At 43.4% G+C, this 20,450-nt stretch overlaps 1 protein-coding gene across 2 annotated transcripts in view; it reads left to right on the plus strand.

Annotated features, from left to right (window-relative positions):
- The window catches only part of NOC3L (NOC3 like DNA replication regulator), a 130,155-nt gene that overhangs the window by 65,840 nt on the left and 43,865 nt on the right, over nucleotides 1-20,450 (plus strand). For both annotated transcript variants that reach the window (XM_073596426.1, XM_073596427.1), the window contains exons 13-15: nucleotides 2,509-2,609; nucleotides 9,271-9,343; nucleotides 19,115-19,178. In XM_073596426.1, the coding sequence (XP_073452527.1) occupies nucleotides 2,509-2,609; nucleotides 9,271-9,343; nucleotides 19,115-19,178 (238 nt within the window). The remainder of the gene's footprint in view (nucleotides 1-2,508; nucleotides 2,610-9,270; nucleotides 9,344-19,114; nucleotides 19,179-20,450) is intronic.

Consider the following 20,450-nt stretch of genomic DNA (forward strand, 5'->3'; position numbering starts at 1 on the left):
GATGGGGTTATCCGGTAGCGGATTTGTTTGCAAACCGAAACAACCGCAAGACGGAGATATTCTTTTCCATGAACCCGGCAGACCAAGCCTTGGGGATCGATGCTCTGGCGAACCCGTGGCCTCCAGGCCTATGTTATGCCTTTCCGCCAATCAGGCTGATTCCAGAAGTCCTCCGGAAGTTTCGGCTGGAAGAGACAGATCTGATTCTAATTGCCCCGTTTTGGCCCAAGAGGCCATGGTTTTCCCTGCTACAGTCTCTGGTTTCAGAGCCTCCGTGGAGCCTTCCGAAAAGGGAAGACCTATTATTGCAGGGTCCAGTATCACACCCTCAGGTGGTTTCCTTAAACTTGACGGCCTGGTATCTGAAGAAAAGATACTGAGCGCCCAAGGGTTCTCTGACAAAGTAGTCAGGACTCTCGTTAATTGCAGGAAGCCAGTTACTAGAGCCATATATTCCAAAGTTTGGCAAAGGTTTAACTCATGGTTATCTGAAAATGATAGATTAACTCATGATATTCCGTCTATTTTGGAATTTTTCCAAGAGGGTGTCGACAAAGGTCTTTCTGTTAGTACCTTAAAGGTACAGGCAGCAGCTATTAGTGTGTTCCTCCAGTTTTCTCTCCTGGAAAATCCCACTATAGCCAGATTTTTTAAATCTATCTCTAGGGCCAGACCAGTAGTAGTGAGAAGTTGTCCAACGTGGGATCTGTCCCTAGTACTTCAAACTCTGGTAGAATTTCCGTTTGGACCTCTGGAAAGTATGTCAGTTAAGTTACTTACATTAAAAACTGTGTTCCTTATAGCTGTTACCTCAGCTCGTAGGGTAAGTGAGTTGCAGGCCCTATCAGTTAGGGAGCCCTTCCTCACGATTTTTGAGGATCGAGTTGTGTTACGAACCGATCCAGGTTTTTTGCCCAAGGTGGCAAGTACATTCCACCGATCTCAGAACATTGTATTGCCAACCTTTTGTAGTTCGCCACAGGGCGACTTAGAAAGAAAATTTAGTTTTCTAGATGTAAGAAGGATTCTCTTGGTCTATCTTGAGGTCACGAAGACCTTTAGAAAAACTGATGTCTTGTTTGTCCTCTTTTCTGGAGTTCACAAGGGGAATAGTGCATCTAAAGCCACATTGGCTAGATGGATAAAGCAAGCCATCTTGGAAGCTTACAAAATTAGGGAGGTCCCTACACCTTTTGTTACTGCGCACTCAACTAGAGCCTTGTCTACGTCTTGGGCTGAGAGGGCTGGTGCCTCACCGGAACAAATTTGCAGGGCTGCCACTTGGTCCAGTTACTCGACCTTCATTAAACATTATCGCCTGGATCTCCTATCAGCTCAGGAGCAGGCGTTTGGTCGTAAGGTCCTTCAGGCAGTTGTCCCTCCCTAGACTGGTAAGTTCTGGCTCATCGTCTCATGGGCTGTCCTGGAAGACGCTTGGAGAAAAGCTGAGTTAGACTTACCGGTAACTCCTTTTCTGAGAGTCTTCCAGGACAGCCGGATTCCCACCCGGTATTGTCTGAAGTTATGTGTATTATGCATATGTTTTGCAGGGTCCTACGGTTCTTGAGAATACTGACATGGGCCTGGAGGACCGCCCTTTTATCTGGTGGGGGTGACGTGTTTCCTGTCCTGGTAGGAGGAGCCCAAGGTCTCATGGGCTGTCCTGGAAGACTCTCAGAAAAGGAGTTACCGGTAAGTCTAACTCAGCTTTTTTTCCTGTCCTGCCAGTACACCGCTCCAGTGTGAAAGCCTTCGGGGCTTTCACACTGGAGAGACAGCAGCGGCTGTTTCGGGTCAGTTTGCAGGCGCTATTATTAGCGCAATAGCGCCTGCAAACCGCCCCACTGTGAAAGGGGCCTAAGGTTCTGGAGTGGCCTAACCAGTCTCCAGACCTTAATCCCATAGAAAATATGTGGAGGGAGCTGAAGGTTTGAGTTACCAAACATCAGCCTCGAAACCCTAATAACTTGGTATAGAAGACAGACACCTGGAAGCCAGAAATCTTGCTGATAGGGGATCAAATACTTATTTCACTTATTAAAATGCAAATAAATTTATAACTTTTTTTTTAAAAGCGTTTTTTTGGATATTTTTGTTCTGTCTCTCACTGTTAAAATAAACCTGCCATTAAAATTATAGACTGATCATGTCTTTGTCAGTGGGCAAACGTACAAAATCAGCAGGGGATCAAATACTTTTTAACCTCACTGTATATGCACGAGTATGAACATAACTATGCATTTACTTCACATTATCATTTGTCACATAACTTGGCCATGTTTAGCCTTTTTAAATGTTCTCTTTATAACCTTTAAAGCTAGCAACAAAAAGTCAGATTTGTATTTATCATATTAATAATTTACCAACAATTACATGTTGTAATGTTGATTTGTCTGAATGAAATCTTTAGTGTATGGCCACTTTTGTCTTATGTGGCTATGGAAGAGTTAACTACAAGGTTGTGGTTCCTTAAAATAATTGTCTGTATTTTTCTCCCTTTTCCCACAGCATACGGAAACATTGAACATTGTTTTTTTAACCTACTTCAGAATACTGAAGAGAGCACAAAAATCTGTTCTCCTTCCTGCTGTCTTGGAAGGCCTGGCAAAGTGAGTGTGTTTGTCTTGGGGGGTGGGGGGGGGGGTGGGGGGGGGGTAGTGTTCAGGGATAAGCGCAATAGTGTGATGCTTCATTAATGTCTCAGTAGGTGCACAACCGTTCCATAGTTTGCATACTGCAAAATTTTGAGTTTGTGCTCTTTTTATGCACTTTAATTTTAGAAGTATGGTAATAAGATATGTTGTGTAAACTGGTACAGAAGTGCTGTACAAGATTAGCTTAGTGCAGATGGTCTAATTTTTTGTTTCACCTTTGCAGAAAGCAGCACTCGGGACATATGGAAATGCAGTTTTGTAGAATGGCTGTGATCACACGGCTGTTCTGAGCTATCCTATAGCTTAGAGCAGTGTTTCTCAAGACGCCCCAACAGGTCATGTTTTCAGGATTTCCCTCAGATGAAACAGCTGTGGAAATTACTAAGGCAGTGAACCTGATCAAATCACCTGTGCAAAATAATGGTAAGCTTGAAAACATGACCTGTTAGGGCGCCTTAAGGACTGGAGTTGAGAAACACTGGCTTAGATTAGCATTCCCACTATCACTTGGCTGAACCCTTGCTGATTAGAGACCTTTGGAGGTAGACCTTTTCTCCTGATATTTGTAAAAGAACACCTCTTGTTTCCTTGTAGATGTGCATGCTGTTCCTGTCATGGGAGTTGCACACAGAAACAATACAGGATATGTTTATTACAGGTACTTTTATAGCATTGACAATTTAGTCAGCGCTTTACAAATATTTTGTACATTCATGTCAGTCCCTGCCCTCAAGGAGCTTACAATCTAACGTTCCTAACACACATTCATACAGTGCATCCGGAAAGTATTCACAGAGCCTCACTTTTGTCACATTTTGTTATGTTACAGCTTTATTCTAAAATGGATTAAATTCATTATCTGCCTCAAAATTCTACAAACGATACCCCATAATGACAACGTGAAAGAAGGTTGTTTGAAATCTTTGCAAATTTATTAAAAATAAAAACAAAAAAAATCACATGTACATAAGTATTCACAGCCTTTGCTTAATACTTTGAAGGACCTTTGGCACCAATTACAGCCTCAAGTCTTTTTGAGGATGATGCTACAAGCTTGGCACACCTATTTTTGGACAGTTTCTCCCATTCTTCTTTGCAGGACCTCTCAAGCTCCAGGTTGGTTGGGGAGCGTCGGTGCACAACCATTTTCAGTTCTCTCCAGACGTTCAATCCGGGTCAAGTCTGGGCTCTGGCTGGGCCACTAAAGGACTTTCACAATTTGTCCCGTAGCCACTCCTTTGTTATCTTGGCTGTGTGCTTAGGGTTGTTGTCCTATTGGAAGATGAACCTTCGCCTCAGTCTGAGGCCCAGAGCGCTCTGAAGCAGGTTTTTTTTTAATCAAGAGTCTCTCTGTACATTGCTGCATTCATCTTTCCCTCGATCCTGACTAGTCTCCCAGTTCCTGCCTCTGAAAAACATCCCATGCTTCATTGTAGTGATGGTATTGGCCAGGTGATGAGCAGTGCCTGTTTTTTTTCCAGAAATTACGCTTGCCATTCAGGCCAAAAAGTTCAATCTTTGTTTCATCAGACCAGAGAATTTTGTTTCTCATGGTCTGAGAGTCCTTCAGGTACCTTTTGGCAAACTCCAGGCGGCTGTCGTACCATTTACTAAGTGGCTTCTGTCCGGCCACTCTACAATACATGCCTGATTGGTGGAGTGCTGCAGAAATGATTGTCCTTCTGGAAGGTTCTCCTCTCTTCATTGTCAGCATGACCATCGGGTTCTTGGTCACCTCCCTAAGGCCCTTCTTCCCCGATCACTGTGGCCGGGCAGGCCCGCTCTAGGAAGAGTTCTGGTGGTTTCAAACTTCTTCCATTCACGGATGATGGAGGCCACTGTGCCCATTGGGACCTTCAATGCTGACATTTTTCTGTACCCTTCCCCAGATCTGTGCCTTGATACAGTCCTGTCTCTGAGGTCTACAGATAATTCCTTGGAATTCATGGCTCGGTTTGTGCTCTGACATGTACTGTTAACTGTGGGACCTTATATAGACAGGAGTGTGCCTTTCCAAATCATGTCCAATCAACTGAATTTACCACAGGTGAACTCCAATCAAGTTGTAGAAACATTACAAGGATGATCAGTGGAAACAGGATACATCTGAGCTCAATTTTGAGTGTCATGGCAAAGGCTGTGACCTATTTATGTACATGTGATTTTTTTTATATATATATATATATAAATTTGCAAAGATTTCAAACAAACGTTTTTCACATTGTTATTATGGGGTATTGTTTGTAGAATTTTGAGGAAAATAATGAATGTAATCCATTTTGGAATAAGGCTGCAACATAACCAAATGTGGAAAAAGTGAGGTGCTGTGGCTACTTTCCGTATGCCCTGTACATACACCTATTGGGGCCAAATTAGATGGGAGCCAATTAACCTACCAGCATGCCTTTAGAGTGTGGGAGGAAATCGGAGTACCCAGAGGAAACCCATGCAGGCTCAGGGAAAACACGCAAACTCCAGGCAAGTAGTACCATGGTTGGGATTCATTCTGATGACTCTAGTGCTGCTAGACAGAAGTGATAACCACTTAGGCACTGTGCTGCCTCTTAAAAGGTTTTGCATAAAAGCTGATCATTGTAAGCACCCGTCAGTGTTAACTGGTTTGTCTCAACCCTTTAACTACAACATCAACAGTTCTTGTCACGTGCTGTGTGTCATTCATTCACAGCAATCTGTGAATGAACTACAAGTCCCCTCTTCTACTGCTTTATAGTCCAGTCACTCTTCCTCAAGCTTTCAAACTGAAAGCCTGTACAGAGGTATGGGCAGAAAGCTAAAGGGAGAGTGTGCAGGAGACATTACACCCATGATGCACTAATCATGGGTGCAATACTTTGCAGGCACCTGTGGAAAAAAAATATATATTAATATGTTTTATAATTTTTTTTTTTTTTTTAATACCTCCAAAAATGTGCATTTATTTTAGTCAAACGTGAACTTGGCCTTTTAACTTGTTTATGTACGGCTCCCAGGGCAGCTTCCTGCTGTCATCTCACATAGCTGAGCCTGAAAATGGGAGCATGCATTCAGGAAAACTCTGCATTCATGGGAATCTGACACTTCCAAGACAGGGTCTCTTTTAATATAGTACTCAAAGTACTTGGCATATTACAAGCCCTGGTTGGTCTAAACGCAGAGTACCACCACTTTACTCATGCATATATTTTCACTTATATTGCCTACTACATATATATTGCGATTTGATGAAACCGTGTCACTGAGAAAACTCTACATTATTTAAAGTGGAGCTCCACCCAGAAATGGAACTTCCGCTGATCGGATTCCTACCCCACTCCGGTGCCACATTTGGCACCTTTCAGAGGGGAGGGGGAAGCGGATACCTGTTAAATCCAGGTATCCGCTCCCACTTCTGGGCATAGATTATTATGCAATGTCCAGCCCCTCGACCTTCGCCCAGTATTTGTAGCTGCTACGGTATTTGTAGCTGCTGACTTTTAATTTTAATTTTTTTTCCTAGGCGGAACGCCGCTTTATTAATTTATAATAAACAGCGATCCAGGCAAATGGTAAACTATGGTCTGAAAAAGTATGTGTAAACTTTGGCAATTCTGTTCAGCTGGTCTTGTGAATCACACTCTTCCACACTGCATAGTCGGAAATCTATTGCCTAATTCAGATTTTGCATGTACTGTGTCACGTACAGGCAAAAAAATGTGCATTTTATTATTCATTTTTTTGTTTTGTAAAGCATTGCATCAGTGATCAGCAGATGGCAGGTGCCATGCAGGCCTCCTACAGACCTGTCAGTGTAACTTTGTTGCCCGTGCAGGCAAGCAGCTACACTAAGAGGAAGAATCAATGAACTACCACGGCGCTCCAGAGCACCGTGTTCATTGAGAACTACAAGCCGATATCTGCAAAGGGATGTCGAGACTTGTAGTTCATTCAAACACAGAGCTCTGTATACGAATGATTGCGACCATGTGGGCGGAGCCACGCTGATTTCCAAGACTGACAGCTAGTACGGGGAAGTAACTAGGGGGAGCGGTTGCAGCATTGGGAACATGTTACATGTTCCACCCTAAAAACAGGTGGAACATGTAAAATATTCCCATAGGTAAACTTATCTGTTAAATGCCCTGTTCATAGAAGCTAATTATTTGTTACAACACAGAGTTGCTGGTGAATGGTATTTGTTAAAATAACCTAGGCACGGGAGGATCTCCAGTTGTCTAGTTAAGGGGTATTTGCTTTGTGTTGAGAAAAACTGGTGATTGGCCAGGTTGATATTTTTTTCCACTGTGGCTTCCCTGAAATATATAAGCTGGATTATCTTGGTTCTTTTATGCCATATATCAACCACATGCCTACCGGGCACTTTTACCCCCTTCCTGCCCATGGCAATTTTTAGCTTTCAGTGCTGTCGCACTTTGAATGACAATTGTGCGGTCATGCAACACTGTACCCAAACAAAATTTTTATCTATTTTTTTTTTTTTTCACACAAATAGAGCTTTCTTTTGGTGGTATTTAATCACCACTGGGTTTTTTATTTGTTGCTAAAGAAATAAATAAAGACCGAAAATTTTGCAAGGAAAAAAAAAGTGTTCATAGTTACTTTTTTAATAAAATTTTGCAAACAGGTAATTTTTTTCCTTCACTGGTGGGCACTGGTAGGCCGCACTGGTGGGCACTGGTAGGCCGCACTGGTGGGCACTGGTAGGCCGCACTGGTGGGCACTGGTAGGCCGCACTGGTAGGCCGCACTGGTGGGCACTGGTAGGCCGCACTGGTGGGCACTGGTGGGCACTGGTAGGCCGCACTGGTGGGCACTGGTAGGCCGCACTGGTGGGCACTGGTGGGCCGCACTGGTGGGCACTGGTGGGCCGCACTGGTGGGCCGCACTGGTGGGCCGCACTGGTGGGCCGCACTGGTGGGCACTGGTAGGCCACACTGATAGGCACTCGTAGGCGACTGCACTCATCATCAGAACACTGATAATCCATGCCCTAATTATCAGTGTACATGTCCCTTTTAGAGAAGTCAGTTATCGTCTCTCTTCTCTCCTCATGCTGTCAGCATAAGGAAAGGAGTGCCGATAACCGGCTTCTGTTTACAGCTGTGATTGGATACAGCTGATCATGTGGTATAGAGCCGCTGATTGTCTCTTTACCTCAATCTGTGATCAGCAGTGTCCTCTGCAGTTGGCAAGTGGTTGAGATGAATGCCTGAGAGATACAAGCATAAATATAACAATATGAAAACTGTTTGTTTTGGTTCTACAAATACACACTGCCTCCATGTACTGTTTATAGGTAGCTTTATTGGCTTATTTGCTTACCAGTTCACGTATCCTTGTACTTGGTACACAGTAGACTTTTTATGATCCCATGATGTAGAAAGCAGTAACCAGTAGGAATGAGATTTGTTTTCAGACTAATGAAAGATGTTTCTAAGTCTGCAACTTTTGAGTCCTTTTAAAACATTGCATTACTGTCATAGGTAAAAAAAACAAAACTGGTGACGCTGAACTTCAGACAGACAACTATATATTTAGACTCCAGAACAACATACTCAGCGAGGTGCTGGGAACTTTCAGACTTGGATGTGCAGTCAGATGAGGGAAAACTTCAAACGAGCTAAAGATCTTTGGTTAGGTGGCTCCCACACAGCAAGGCTTTCCTTAATGGGTACCCAGCAATAATTCAAACCATAGAAATACAAAAAGAGTACCAGACTGGATGAAAGAGCCCAAGATCATTTTAATTGTTGGCAAAAAGTCATGTCAAACAGCCAATGTGTTTCAGCAGCAACCCAAACTTGCCCTTCGGGGCATAACACAGGATAAAACTTAAATGGACTGATATTTGTTTTTGTTTTGTTTTTGCAGGGAACCTACCAATTACCAGTGTTTTATTGTTCACAACTTAGGCTTGATTCCTGCCTTTTGTGTACATTTCCATACATTCAGCTTACATTGACACGTTTCATGTATTGCCATTAATTTGCCTAGGTGTGAATGGACCCTTAACGGATAAGTTGACTTTTGGAACATGTTACACTGCTTTTATGGTGGAACATGTAACCTGTTTCAGCCTCTTTAGCTCCCACCCCTGCTACCCTCCCTCCCTCTGACAGCAGGCCAGGGATCTTCTTCCTACATCCACTGTCACTATTTGAAAGCAGCGCTTCCATGTGGAGTTCTCCCCACGTGGCTGCGTCATTCACTTCGTTTCCTGTAAATGAATGCCTACAAGTACCATCAGCCATTGCAGCTAACAGCTTCAATGAGCTTTTGAAGCTACTGGTGAACATTCTTGTAGTCCATTGATCTTCCTGCTGTCAGGTAACTGCCTGCCCTTACAAGGTATGGGCAGACAGCTATGCTTCTAATCGCGGATGCAATGCTCTACAGGCTCCTTTAAAAAAAAAAAAATAAATGCACTTTTTTTTCTACCTGCAAAAAAATTTGCAATTTATTCTTTTTTAAAAAAAGTAAACTTCTCCTTTTATCAGTAAACAACTTGATTTGTTATGTGGGTTTTGTTCAGGCTGTGTGAGATTTTTCTACATAGAGCCCTTGTCTAGATTTTGTGCTTAGAAGTTATACTGTAATGCTTTCTTTTTTTTTTTTTTCAGGTTTGCACACCTGATAAATGTAGAATTTTTTGATGACCTTCTGGTTGTTCTCCATAAACTCATTGATTCCGGTGTAAGTGTTTATTTTCTTTTTTTTTTATTTGGGATTTCCACTTGAAACGGAAATTCCAAAGTGTTTGATATCTCTGTGTAGTAATAGCCAGTCTTTTTAAAGTTGCTTCCAAGTAACTTTTCAGTCATTTCCACAAAAGTGGAACTTCCGCTCAACGGATTCCTCCCCCCCTCCGGTGTCACAATTGGCACCTTTCAGGGGGGAGGGGAGTGCAGATACCTGTATAATAATATTATATATATATATATATATATATATAATTATAATATATATTATTTGCTCCCACTTCCGGCATAGATATCCGCAGAATCTGCGGGTATTTACGGCCCCCCCCCCCCTGTCTGCTGGGAAACACAGGGGTCCCAGAGACAGCTGGGACCAAGTGAAGCCGCAAGCCTTCACTTCCTGATTCCCTTACCGAAGATGGAGGCGGCAGCACCCGAGGACCAAGAGACAGGTCGGCCTCAGGTGACGACATCGCGGGCACCCTGGACAGGTAAGTGTCCATGTTTTAAAAGTCAGCAGCTGCAGTATTTGTAGCTGCTGACTTTAAAAAAAAAAATTCGGCAGAGCTCTGCTTTAAAATGTGTCTTCATTGAAACCATGTCACACTGGTGCAGTTTGTGCAATGTTTCTTTATAGAACACCCCAAGAAATGTGAATTCTGTTTGTGTGATTGGTTCACCTCTTTTTCCAGTAGCCTGTCCTAAAATATCATTGGAAGAGTTTGCACCACACATTATGCATAGGGCTCATTGTACCCAGTTTGCTGTTTTATGAAGTGCCTCCCATCGAGACCTTGTACTAGTAAAACTACATGCTCTGTAGTCAACCAAACTAAAAAGCTCAGCCAGATGCAAGCAGGACTCACATTACCTGTTGAAGGATAAGTTCACTTGGTGTAACATGTTGCTAATGTAGCAGCCCCATAACATAGGGCAAGAATCCTCTCCTCACACCTGCTGTCACAATATAAAAAAATAGCATAGGGCTCAGCCCACACAACCACATCATTCATTCACAGAGTTCTGTGAATAAATAAACTATAAGTCCCGTCTTCCACCGCTGCAGACAGCTTGTAGTTCTCAATTAACTGCAAGGGTGCTCGTAAGTGTCTTCATAGTTCATTAATACTATGAAACTGTGAAACATTTAAGTAATGGAAAAAATTACTGCAATGGAATATCTGTTAGAAAATGTCTTTATTATATACTTGACAATTTTAAATGTAGATTTCTTACTTATAACAATTATGCACAACAAAGTCTAAAGCTCATCATAATGGAAAACCCACTACAGCTGAGAGATAAAAAGCCAGATTTGTGCTCAACCAACCCTCGAGCAAATATCAGAAAAGAAAATAGTATTCAACTCTCTGAGCTGAATGGATAAAGTTGGATTACAAAAACATTGGAGATATGTATATCTATAGATATAGATATATTTCTTTATCGTACATCACGGGACACAGAGCACCATAATAATGACTAATTGGGTTATACGCTACCTTTAGGTGATTGGACACTGGCAACCAATAGTAAGACGGTTCCTCCCATATAACCCCTCCTATACAGGAAATACCTCAGTTTTTTTCGCCAGTGTTTTGAAGGTGATGGTCATGGCTGTTGAAACTCTTCAAAATCCTTCAAATAATGTCCCAGTGAGGATGTTATAATCGGATCCATTCGGATGGCATAAGAAAGCTAAAGTGGATGGTACCCAAGCCTCAGTTCAAGAGCGAGGTTTTGCTTGTAATGTGTCCTATATGGTGCTGGACCCTTGTTAAGTTGGTATTCCTGGTCATAATTTTGCTCAAGGTAAACCAGAAGGGTGCCTTACAGGTCCAAGGGTGTGGCCCCCAAAGAATGGGGGACCTGGTCCTTGAAGGTCCTCAGAGGTGCTACCCGCCGTGATGGGGGAAGATTGGGCCTGGTAAAACAGGCCCTGCTGCTTGAGATGGTGAGTACTCCCTTTGGGAACTTTTTATATATACATTCCCTCTGTTCCATTAAAAAACCTTTTGCTTGTGTTCCAAAAACCAGCCAAGTTGGAAGTTACAGATGGCCAGGTATGGCGCGCACTTATGGCAGGCGTCGCCATTGTGCGCCGCTGCTCTGTGCATCACGGATACGCTGCGTGCGTCTGGGCATGGCAGATGCGCCGCGCGGGAGCGCGCATGCGCTCAGTCCACTGCCAGGTTAGGCTTTATAAGGAGCTGTAGCTCCTGGCGTGTGCTGGGACAACACAGGGCGATACTTGGGCACGTAAGTCTGGAGGTTTTTGGGCACATTTGCAATAGGTTAAGCTCTGGTTACAGCTTGTAGGGAGTACTTTTTTCCTCGTATGTAAGCAATGTCTTCCAGAAAACGAGGTACAGGGAGCAGGGCAAGCACAGGGGTAAGAGTACCTTCCTTGAAACCAGGAGACCAGCAGTCCCATGCTGATGCAGCCTCAGTCTCCCCTGAGAGACCTGCGGCATCTGGCCTGGCTGAGCCATTGCATTTGTCAGGCATAGTGGCCACTACCAATATTCCTGCCTCGGCTTATGTTACAAAGGATGATTTGGCATCTGCATTAGCAGGCCTTGAAGGCAAAATAGCTGGCATGATTTCTTCTGTAACACAGGGAGGGAAGAAGCATAATAGATCTCCCTCCCCTGAGCCCGGGCCAAGTGGAGGATCACTAGAGCACCAGGACTCTTATGGCCAGATGGGTCCAGGTGATCTGGAACCAGAGTGGGCAGAGGATTTGGAGGAGGTGGCCATAAAAGATCGGGAGGAAGGAGAGGCTGAAGAATCCTCAGCTGAGGACTCAGGTTCAGAGGAGCCAATTTCAGCCTCCCATTCCCAGAAGTTATTAATACAATCTCTGACTGAGATGGTACGAGTTGGGTTTAAGTTACCCCCGGTTCAGGAGTCTGGACTCTCCTGTTCTACTTTGGGATCCTTGCGACCTCAGCAAGGTTCCCAAGCGTTCCCTTTGCATCCATTATTGGAGTAGGTGATCTACGCAGACTGGGATCATCCTGACAGGATATACTTACCTCCTAAAAGGTTTTCTATCTTATATCCTATGGAGGAAAAGTTCAGGAAGAGATGGGGTACGCCTTTGGTGGACGCCGCTATTTCTTCAGTGAATAAGAGTTTAACCTGCCCAGTGGATAATGCCCAGGTATTTAAGGATTTGGCCGATAAAAAGCTAGAGTCCTTATTAAAAGCCTCCTTTGCGGTGGCTGGTGCAGCAGTTCAGCCAGCAGTTGCAGCTATTGGGATTTGCCAATCCCTAAAAGGTTAATAAAAAAACCTGCCTTGTCAGGAGGAATCTCCCGAGGAATTGGAGCTTCCACATGCTTTGTTTTGCAGTAGACGCATTGAAAGACTCAATCCAGCAGACGTCTCGTTTTGCGTTACTGTCCGTACATATGCGCAGGGTTTTGTGGCTAAAGAACTGGTCTGCTGAGACGCCATGCAAAAGGCTACTTGCAGCTTTTCCATTCCATGGAGAACGCTTGTTTGGAGAGGATCTGGATAAATATATCCAAAAGATCTCTGGAGGAAAGAGTGCCCTTTTCCCTACTAAAAGGAGAGGTAAGCAACCCTCTTATAAAGTTCCCAATGCTCCAGGACCTAGTGCTTCTTCCCCCAAGCGGTATCGACGGCCTCAGCCGTCTGGTTTTAAAAAACCTCAGGGTCAGAGGAAGCCCTGGAACCAAAAGCCAGCCAAGTCCAACTCCAAGTCAACCTTGTGAAGGGACGCCCCCGCTCTCACGGGTGGGGGGCAGGCTTCGGCTGGTTTTGGATGCATGGGAAGATCTGGTCCAAGACAGATGGGTCATTTCCACTATAACACAGGGTTACACAATAGAGTTCCGGGAAATTCCTCCAGACCGTTTTCTGTACTCAAGGGTCCCGTCAGATCCAGAGAAAAAGAAATGCCTATTCCTAGCCTTGCAGCATCTGCTGAAGCAGGGGGTAATTGTCGAATTCCGCACGAAGAAAGATACAAGGGGTTTTACTCAAACCTTTTTACTGTGCCCACACCAAATGGGGAAGTAAGGCCCATTTTGGACCTCAAGGCTCTCAACCTCTTTGTAAACGTCCTGTCCTTCTGTATGGAGTCTGTTCGTTCAAAAATAAAATCTCTGAGAAAAGGAAATTATTTAGCGTCCATAGATATCAAGGACGCATACCTTCATGTACCGATCTTCGGTCCACATCAAAGGTTTCTGCGTTTCGTAGTAGAGGGCCGTCATTTTCAAATCGTGGCACTGCCATTCGGTCTAGCCACAGCCCCCAGGGTCTTCACAAAGATTCTGGCCCCGGTGTTGGCATCCCTAGGGTCCCAGAAGATCTCCGTGGTAGGATACCTGGACGATCTTCTGAGAGATTGCTCTTGCCCCATCCTGATCCAAAATGTGTCAAGAACAGTGCAGGGTTTATAACGACTAGGTTGGATTCTAAATGTGGACAAGTCAGCCCTTTGTCCAACCCAGGCCTTGGTATATCTGGGTCTGGTTTTGGACACCACCCAAGAAAGGGTGTTTTTACCCCCCTTGAAGGTCGTTTCCTTAGTGTAACTCGTCCAGAGGGTGAAAATGGAACCAAGGCCTTCTATTCGGCTGTGCATGAGGTTGCTGGCAAGATGGTGTCATCCTTCAACGCAATTCCATATGCACAGTTCCACTCCAGGGTGTTCCAGAACAGTATTCTGGAAGCCTGGGACAGGTCTGCTCGAACCCTAGATCATCCTATGGTTCTATCCCCACAGGTACAATGGAGCCTCTCTTGGTGGTTAAAAACCAGCAATTTGAGAAAAGGAAAATCTTTTCCACCAGCAGCCTGGAGAGTAGTAACTACAGACGTCAGTCGTCTCAGCCAGGGAGCAGTCCTGGAGGAGGCGTCTGTCCAGGGAATATGGTCCCAGGCAGAAAGGACCTTGCCCATCAAGCTATTGGAGATTCGGGCAGTTCGCCTGGCTCTGCGCTTCTGGACATCCAGGTTACGGGGTCTCCCTGTCCGAGTCCAGTCCGACAACTCCACGGCAGTGGCATATATCAACCACGAGGGAGGTACCAGGAGTCGGGCAGCCCAAAGAGAAGTAAATTACATATTGACTTGGGCAGAAAAGCATGTGCTGTTTCTTTCGGCAGTGTTTATACCAGGGGTGGACAATTGGCAGGCAGACTTTCTAAGTCGCCAGAAATTGTTGCCAGGGGAATGGTCCCTGCATCCCGAGGTTTTTCTACAGATCTGTCAACACTGGGGGACCCCAGATGTGGATCTGCTGGCATCCAGATTCAATGCCAAGCTGGACAGGTTTATATCCAGGACCAAGGATCCGCTTGTTGTCCGGATAGACGCATTAGTAGTTCCTTGGGATCAGTATTCTCTGATATATGCTTTCCCTCCGATCCAAATTCTGCCGCACTTACTACGCAGAATACAGGAGGAACGGAAGCCAGTGATCCTAGTGGCCCCGGAGATCCTGGTACTCGGAGATTGTGAAGTTGGCAGTGGGGGGACCCATTGGTTCTACCATGCCGTCCAGACCTGTTGTCTCAAGTACCCATATTCCATCCTTCTTTACGGTTGCTGAATTTGATGGCATGGCTATTGAGACCAGAGTATAGAAAGACCGTGGTATTATGGGTTCAGTCTTGTCTACGCTGATAAATGCTAGAAAGTCAGTTTCTAGAGCTATTTATTATAGAGTCTGGAAGTCATACATTTCTTGGTGTGAGGAAAGGAAAAGGAACCCTCGTAGGTATACGATTGGAAGAGTTCTTGCTTTTCTTCAAGCAGGAGTAGACTTGAAGCTGGCTTTAGGGACAATTAAAGGACAGATTTCGGCCTTATCGCTTTTTTTTCCAAAGACCAATTGCATCCCATTCTTTGGTATGAACCTTTGTCAAGGGAGTAACGCACTTGAGGCCGCTGGTTAAACCGCCTTTATGTCCCTGGGACCTAAATTTGGTACTGTCAGCCTTACAGGGTCAACCGTTTGAACCTATTGGGCATATTCCGTTTGTCCTATTAGACAGGAAAGTGTTTTTTTTGGTGGCTATAATGTCGGCTAGAAGGGTGTTTAGAATTGGCCGCCCTTTCTTGCAAAGAACCTTTTTTGATTCTTCATCAGGACAGGGTTAGTCATGCGCCCTCGTCCGGATTTTTTACCAAAGGTGGTTTCCAAATTTCATTTGAATCTGGACATCATTCTACCTTCCTTTTTTCCAAACCCTAAAACTAGGGAGGAAAGGTCGCTTCACTCGCTTGATGTGGTGAGGGCGATAAAAGTTTACTTAAAGTTGTCAGCTTCTTTGCAGAAGACTGACTGCCTTTTTGTCCTGCCGGAAGGTCCTAGAAAGGCCTGTTATCCAGGCGTATGGATTAAAATGCAAGGTTCCACCTTGGGATTTAAAAGCACACTCCACTAGAGGGGTTAGTGCATCATAGGCAGTACGCCAACAAGTGTCTATGGCTCAGGTTTGCAAAGCGGCAGCTTGGTCTTCAGTTCATACGTTCACCAGGTTTTACCAGGTGGATGTTAGATCTCAAAAAGAGACTGTCTTTGGCCACAGCGTGTTGCAGGCAGCTTTATAGTCTCTGGCCTGTTTGGGCTTAGGGATATTGTGTCCCCCCCTTTCAGGTGCATTGCTTTAGGACATCCCAATTAGTCATTATTATGGTGCTCTGTGTCCCATGATGTACGATAAAGAAAAATGGATTTTTAATACAGCTTACCTGTAAAATCCTTTTCTTGACGTACATCACTGGACACAGAGGTCCCTCCCCTTTTTTCTGGGATCGTCATTGCTTGCTACAAAACTGAGGTATTTCCTGTATAGGAGGGGTTATATGGTTGCCAGTGTCCAATCACCTAAAGGTAGCGTATAACCCAATTAGTCATTATTATGGTGCTCTGTGTCCCGTGATGTACTTCAAGAAAAGGATTTTACAGGTGAGCTGTATTAAAAATCCATTTATTATACATTTTTGTAAATATTTTATTATTTTTTCATGTGACAACACTGAGGAAAAGCTAAATAGAGGGTTCATTTTACACTTATTTTTAACAGTAAACTGAGTTTATATAGTGAAATACAGTACTTAGAGCTCCGTCTGACTGTTTAGATGTTGAATTTTAAAAGCAACAGCAAGCCTGCTTATCTTACAGGTTTACTAATCTGGCAGAAGTTGGCTGCTTTTTAAAATTCAACATCTTAACAGTCAGATGGAGTTCTAAGTACTGTATTTCACTATATAAACTCAGTTCACTGTTAAAAATAAGTGTAAAATGCAAAACTCTGGTGGGTTTAACAAGATGTCCGCTTGCCTCCTCCTCACTGTATCCTTACTGTGGAGGAGTGTGGGGTGTAGCAAGATGGCGGCAACAAAACGTCACTTCCGTTACACATTCTGACGGGTCGCCTAATCGTAATCTGATGAAACACCAGCAAGGAGCTCTAATTTTCTGGCAGCATCTGCCGGACCTTCACAGAGCATGCACCGCTGACATCTCCTAAACTGTACAGGTTTAGGAGATATTAATTTTACCTACAGGTAAGCCTTATTATAGGCTTACCTGTAGGTAAAAATCACCTACCGGGGTTTTCAACCACTTCAGCCCCGGAAGATTCTACCTCCTTCACGACCAGAGCACTTTTTACAATTTGGCACTGCATCGCTTTAACTGACAATTGCGCAGTCGTTCGATGTACCCAAACAAAATTTGCGTCCTTTTTTCCCCACAAATAGAGCTTTCTTTTGGTGGTATTTGATCACCTCTGCGTTTTTTTTTTTTTTTGCACTATAAACAAAAAATAGCGACAATTTTGAAAAAAAAAGTTTTCCCTTTTTGCTATAATAAATATCCCCAAAAGTTTTTTTAAAAACAAATTTCCTCATCAGTTTAGGCCAATATATATTCTTCTACATATTTTTGGTAAAAAAAATCGCAGTAAGTGTATATTGATTGGTTTGCACAAAAGTTATAGCGTCTACAAACTATGGGAAAGATTTATGGCATTTTTATTATTATTATTATTTTTTTTTTTTTTTTTACTAGTAATGGTGGTGATCTGAGATTTTTAGCGTTATTGCATAGGACAGGTCGGAGACTTTTGGCACTTTTTTTGGGACCATTGGCATTTATACAGCGATCAGTGCTATAAAAATGTGCTGATTACTGTGTAAATGTCACTGGCAGGGAAGGGGTTTACAGTAGGGGGCGATCAAGGGGGTTGTGTGTTTCCTCAGTGTGTTCTAACTGTGGGGGGATAGGATTGACTAGGAGAGGAGACATATCGTTTTTCCAACTTGGTAGGAACAAATGATATGGCTCCTCTCCTCTGACAGCACAGGGATTTGTGTGTTTACACGCACAAATCCCCATGTTGGCGCTCGTGCACGCGATCGCGCTCGCTGGCCACGCTCATCGGGTCCCCCGCCGTGCAGCTAATGTGCGCCATCTGGTGGCCAAAAAAGGGTAGGACATACCCGTACGGGATTTCGCCCAGGAGAGCCATTCTGCCGCAGTATATCTGCGTGACATGATCGGGAACCGGTTAATGGCTGAGATATTTTTATTATATATTGATAGTGGGAGACCTCTTATAATTATGAATATTTTGATTTCTGGTCCCAGTATGAGATAATGGCTACTGTTAAAATGAGTCACCCAAGAGACCAATGAAAGCCAAGCTATGTCTGCCTTTATTTTATAGTCTTTGTAAAATCTTATTAGCAGTATGATGTTATGCTAATTTGATTTTTTTATGGCTGGTTGATTAGTTACTGTCAGATGTGTTTAATCAAAGATTGAGGATTACTCTTCAGTGAAATACTTTGCAATGATTGATATGTTTTATGTGGATCATTACACTGAAAGAACTGCTGAAAATAAAATGAAATTTAGATTAGCTGTGATGCATGCAAATTGTGCTACTGGTATGTATCAACCAAATTGGACTGTATATGATGTACTGGCAGACAAGATACTGCCAGGACAGGGCTTAAACTATGTGTAAGGATATGGAGGCCTGCCTTTTCAAAAACTTCTAAATGCCTTCTCTGTGAACAAAGCAGACAATTTTAGTGTTGTACCAGATATTGGTTAGCTGTCGTACCAAACACTCTTGTGTTGTTTTTATAGCGGTCTTTGTACTCATTGGGAAGATTTTCCTTCGCTCCTGATGTCGAACATATAGTACAATTGGAAGTGAGGAAAGGTTTGAAAGATCTGATGGGGGGAGCAGACCGCAATAAAGACAGAGGTTGTAACCCTTTCATGCTGAATAAAGGGAACAATCTCACGGGGTTCAAAGGCAGCAGTAAAAACTCTTCCCCACTAGGCTTTAATAGAACCTGATCTGCACCCCATTTTCAACTCTGAACCTCCCATACAGGACATTCATTCCAGCACAAAGCAGAGCAGTAAAAAGGCATGGGGCATGTAATGAAGCCCAAGCATTATGCTGCCTCTGGTCTGCAAGCCTGTCATCAGCACCTTAGTGCATCTAAACTATGTATTCCAAGATTTAATTTGAGATAAAAGTAGGATTCTTTGATGGGTCAGGGTGGACTTTGGCAAATTCTAGAAACTTCTCAGCAACGAGCATTCACATTGAAATTAAAGCCCAGCTTGATGGAGTTTTACAAACCTGCCAGCAGTAAATTTCAGCAAGATTCAGATCTTAAACCTTGTAATGAAGAGATCAGGGTGCCCTCTGCACAATTTTACAGCCGGTTATGATGACTTCTGCTTTCCTCTTAGGATCTCAGCTACAGGGAGAGCCTACACTGTGTTCAGACTGCATTCAATGTTCTTTCTGGTCAAGGTATGTGAACTCAAGTTCTATACTGCAAATGGGATTCTTCCAACGTTAACAGAATGTATGCTACTCAGTTGTAGTAAATTGCCTTTGGTTAGATGTGTACTTTTGTTGCAGAGGCCAGTTGTAGTCTTGCGGGACATGAACCGAAAGAGCTGGTGCACAGTTAAAGTAACCCTTCTTATACCAATGCAAAGTATTTGGGCCATTTGTCACTTTAGCACCTACTTGCCTTACCTTTAATACACGTGTACATGATCACCTCAATCTCTGTTCATCTGCTCCTGTGCTCTCCTCCCTTGTGTCGATAGTGGCTTATAATTGGCCCAACACTATAACATGAGGTAGGGAAAGGAATCTATGGCCCTGTGTGCGTTCCAACAATTAGTTCAGAACTTAAACAGCGCTTTTAATCTCACATGCTAGTCCCATGCTGCTTGTTGGGTAGGAGAATTGCACGGGCAAAGAATTGGGTCACTTTATAGCAGATTTTTAACCAAAAATTATATTTACAGATGGTATCTAGAAATGTCCCTTATTCCTAAACAGTGAACATTTTAAAATATTGCCATAGTTAAATAGCTAAAAGTAAAGCCTCTCCAAGATTCAGAAACTGCTCTTTTTGGAAAACTGTGCCACAAACAGTATTGCATCTCTTGGCCACAAGACCACAGAAAAACCTTCTAGGTTCTGGTCTACTGTTTGGGAGACTGCTGGTGTCAGCGTTTGGACTTGCAGGAGATCTCTTCCTGTTCAGGTTGTGTGTGGATATGCAAGTGCTCTAACAGGCCTTTTGTACTATTTAATCCTTTAGCACCTGCATGTTTTTTTATAGGGGGAGATAATTTTCCTCCCATTTTTATACTGCTTTGTTTAGATTAGTTTTGTTTGCCAAGCCATTTTTTTTTTCTTCAGGAATTGCTAAACCATATAAAAAAAAAAAATCCACCTGGCAGACAAAACAGTAATGCAAAACCTTTTTTGTACAGAAAATGGTGTTCAATAGCATTTCTGTTCTAGAGGAACTGCCAGGGCTGATGTGTACAAAGGAAAAGAGATTATTCAGGACTGAAGAGCGAGAGACTGAGCAGAAATCTCTGTTCACATTTTAGTGCATCTAGTCAGCAATTGTCTGTTTTGGTGCTGCTGCTGTTTGTGCATTACCAGGAAGTACAACCCCAATTCCAAAAAAGTTAGGATGCTGTGTAAAATACAAAAATAGATCTTTGATCTATGCTGTTGTGTGTGCTGTCTCTGATAATGAATATTACCTGAATT

The sequence above is a fragment of the Aquarana catesbeiana genome, linkage group LG08, assembly GCF_042186555.1.
Source record: "Aquarana catesbeiana isolate 2022-GZ linkage group LG08, ASM4218655v1, whole genome shotgun sequence".
NCBI classification, from domain to species: domain Eukaryota; kingdom Metazoa; phylum Chordata; class Amphibia; order Anura; family Ranidae; genus Aquarana; species Aquarana catesbeiana.